Source organism: Nanorana parkeri, unplaced genomic scaffold (genome assembly GCF_000935625.1).
Source record: "Nanorana parkeri isolate BGI_ZX_2015 unplaced genomic scaffold, ASM93562v1 scaffold131, whole genome shotgun sequence".
Classification (NCBI taxonomy): Eukaryota; Metazoa; Chordata; class Amphibia; order Anura; family Dicroglossidae; genus Nanorana; species Nanorana parkeri.
In genome coordinates this window covers 360,972-364,800 of record NW_017306399.1, presented here as the reverse complement: position 1 = coordinate 364,800, position 3,829 = coordinate 360,972, and the positions used below count along the sequence as shown (strand labels likewise).

The 3,829-nt window shown below is 40.9% G+C and overlaps 1 protein-coding gene across 11 annotated transcripts in view; it reads right to left on the bottom strand.

The window, feature by feature from the left end:
• NFIA (nuclear factor I A) overlaps positions 1-3,829 on the bottom strand; it is a 312,201-nt gene that overhangs the window by 290,600 nt on the left and 17,772 nt on the right. For all 11 annotated transcript variants that reach the window (XM_018553863.1, XM_018553862.1, XM_018553864.1 and 8 more), the window contains exon 2: positions 2,705-3,236. In XM_018553863.1, the coding sequence (XP_018409365.1) occupies positions 2,705-3,236 (532 nt within the window). The remainder of the gene's footprint in view (positions 1-2,704; positions 3,237-3,829) is intronic.

The window sequence follows — 3,829 nt, the reverse complement described above, 5'->3', positions numbered from 1 at the left end:
GTGCAGTGGAGAAAGTAGAAAAAAAAAACATTAAATGCAATAAATTTAAGACCATGGAAGTTTTACATCTGTCCTTGTTTAAGTAGATAGAAGTTCCTAATTAGTAACCTTGCCAGGTTTTTTTTTTCTTCCTTTTTTTTTTGCTTGTAATGGTGATCCATGTCCTGAACTTTATTCTGAATTGTTAAAGTGTGGCAAGTTTTTACCATCAGAAGTAGGAAGTTTAATAATCAAATTAACTATACTATGTAAATAATCAAATTTACTAATACTATATTTATAGGCCCAGAAAAGGAAAGATAATTATTATCGCCTCACACTAAAAAAAAGTAAAAAGGATAAGGTGGCGCTGAATTTAATAAAAAAGAGTTATAACCTGCTGCAAAACCTAAGGGGTCTCAGTGGGGAAAAAAACATACCCAGGTTAAAAATAGTTTTCAATGATCATTATTGATTTATGGAGAAGCGGTGGTGTCAGGCCCCATTCACACCAAATCCGTAAGCATCCAATTTTCAACATATGCCAACGGAAGGTAACCCCAAAAATGTATGGGTGTGAATAGGAACCAATTCACACCGATATGTTGCCTTGTAGTGCGCTGAAAAAGCAGTAGAGCATGCTCTTTTTTCAGCGCACTGTAAAGCAACGCATCAAAAACACATGTCAACGCAATGGAATGGAACGCAATGGAACAGAAAAAATATGCATAGATGTTTGTCCACTCAGGACATGTTAATTAAAATAAAGATTGGCAAAAAAAAATGCAATGCAACGGAGGTTTACACTGCAAGTCGACACACCTCCGCTGACTTACATTTTTGGTCCGATTTTGGTGTACACAGGCCCTGAATGCAGCTAATATTTGAGATGTATTTCTAAAAGTTATCATTTAAAACACAATTTTGGTAAAATCTGAATCCAATGACAGAGGCTGTGACACATATGCAGGCTTGTTACATCGAAAAAAACTTCCAATGGACAGGATTATCCAACAGACAATCTTCAATATAAAGTAATACACCAAAAAAGCTACTAAATTGCTTTTATAAACATTACCACTAATAATATACATTCTCGGAAAAAGAAATGAATGACATATTGTGAACTTGTTTTGGTGGCTCTGAATGCAATAAGCACCTACAGTATTGTAGCGCTGGTACACGAGCAGTTAAATGAAACTGACACATGACAGGTGACGGGTACTAGCTGGTATGAAGTCTTTATGAAGCCTGGGCACCGAATGGTTTGAGTACCACGGAAAACAGGCAAATAACTTCGATGTTCAATCCTCCGACCTACTCTGACAAAGGCTGTGGCCTACATACCAGACCCACCAACTCAGCTCCCAAACTCCAATAAGATAAGCTGTCCGGCTTTCCGCTCAGAGTATATATTTATTAAAAGCTGGGGCGGGCTACGTACGTGCTTTCCCCTGCATTAGAATTATGATTAATTACATTACACTTAACAGTGGATTAAGCCTCTAAAATGCCAGCGGATTTTCCTACGTTGCGGAAAAAAAAAAAGCACAGTCCAAACTTTTGTTTACACAAGTCTGTCCTGAAATGTCTCCTGTTCCGCAGGCCAATTGCACAAGCCAACAATGAGGCAACACCGTAAGCGACAAACTAGCAAGCAGGACAACACTTGCGCACGTCACAGAACAATTTAGATTAAGAACGTGAAGAATGCAAAAGTCAATCAGAACACTTTTTTTTTTTTTATTCAGTCCTGCAATGGTTTCTAAACCGTATCAAGTCCAACTTGCAAACATTTGGAAACTACAATGTGCTCGTACCTTGCGCTGCGGGGCTCTGGATACAGATCCCCCTATCATTTCTCATTTTGAGTCATCAGCGTCAGGTGCGTTTAAGCTGTCCCCTGACAATAAAAGAGACTAAATAGCAGAATTGAAGTCCAAACCAAACTATATATTTTTTTGCAAGGGGGGATTAATTGGTGATCTGTTTGCATGTACTTGAACACACCACAGGCCGAACAGGTGGCGACATATGTGTATTGAGGCAAGGACTGGCACAAACTTGTGTTCAAAGTCCTTATCGGGATGATTAAAATAAATAAAGACTTTTTTTTAACCCAACCGGCTGCTTCGAGAAAAAACACAAGATCACTGTTAACGGCAAACTTTATTAAAAAAGCAGACCTACAACCCAAGAGCGATATCACCGATCCAGCTGAATGATATCATGCGTTAATCATCCAAAAAAATAATGGAGAAAATAACGACCGGGCTCCCTCCAGAGGCCAGTCATATGACCGATGCCAAGGCCATGTTCTACATTGACGGGGAGGATCTATGTTCAAACTAGACTACCGATTGGTTAGCTCTCCTAAAAGCCAGCGCCCCTAAGTTGCGGCCTCGAGACCACTGCCACGGCGCTAGTCTTGTGACCAGCCTCTGGGGGGCGCAAGAGCCTGGCTTTCTCGGGCAAAGGCTAGTATTGCAGACCACCAATTACCGTTTACTTAACGCATTCAGCTGGATTGATACAAAATGAGTTGATTTTTGAATGCAGGTCCGCTTTTTGTAACCCCAAGTGACGCTTTTACATCCAGCAAACGCAAAAAGAAGAAAGCACTGAACTTCCGACGCCACATTCACAATCTCCTGCCAAGTATCTCAAACTTAGGGGGGGGGGGAAATCTGAACGTTCAACAAGATAAAAACAAAACATCACTTACCTGCTGAGTGTACAAAGTAAGCCAAATACAAATCAAGCTCCTTCACAGAAACTCCTATGTGATGGGGCTGAACACAAAGCCCATGGTTAGAACACTGCGGAGACTTAACAAGGCGCTCCCCATCAGTACTTTCGAGAGGGATTCCTTTAAATAAAATCACCATCACAAGGTCCAGTCTCCAGACCTTGTCCGCCTGGCGCAGGCAGTCAATTCTTCTCATTTTTCCCTTCTGGTCGGGGTTAGAGAGAACGCAACACGCTTGTTTTTTACCGGTCACCGTGAGTACAAAATCCTCTCGATATTCCGGCCTGATATCTTTCCTCAGCTTCGCCAGGAGACGGGACGCCCATTTCTGTTTGACTTCGGGTTTTTCGCTCAGCAGCTCGTCCTTCACTGCCCTTTCTTCCTCTTTCGACATGCGCTTTTCGTGCTTCTTGAAGTATTTTCGCTTTCGGGCTTGCAGGTTGAACCATGTGTAGGCAAAAGCACGGACGTGAGGCAGAAGTGCTTCGATGAAGGGATGGAATTCATCCTAAAAACAGCGAAAGAATCATTTAAAAAAAGGAATTGACATGACAACGAAAAACTTTTTGAAAACAATTTCTTATTTACCAGTTTGGACAAATAAGAGCAAATATTTATGTGCTAAAATTACAGAGGACCCGCAATCAGAGGAAGTATTTCCTGGGAAAATATCACTTCTAGGCCCATTTTCCGAGCGACAATAAAAAGAAAAAAAAAAGAAAAGGTGATTTCAGGACTTAGAGGCCAGCTAAGTGGTGACAAGCAGGCGTCGGGTTTTTATACACGTCCGTTTCTTTTGTTAATTGTACACAAAGACCCAGCACTTCCTTTTCACCCCAGCAAATGCAGGAACATCAATATTTAAAAGTGGAATCACAGGCAAGAGGACAGGGAAGTAAAAATGGGAGTTTACACCCACAAATTGACAGGGCAGCACAAGTTTAATTTTTGCTGCTAACTTTTTCCTTTTTATTATAAACACAGTGCGGGAACACACATGTCTCTACACACTTGTACAACTTGGCCCGAAGTGCAAAGCAGCATCAGTAAATGACTGCTTTATTTTTCATTTACCCTGGAGATCAGGAGTATAAATAAATA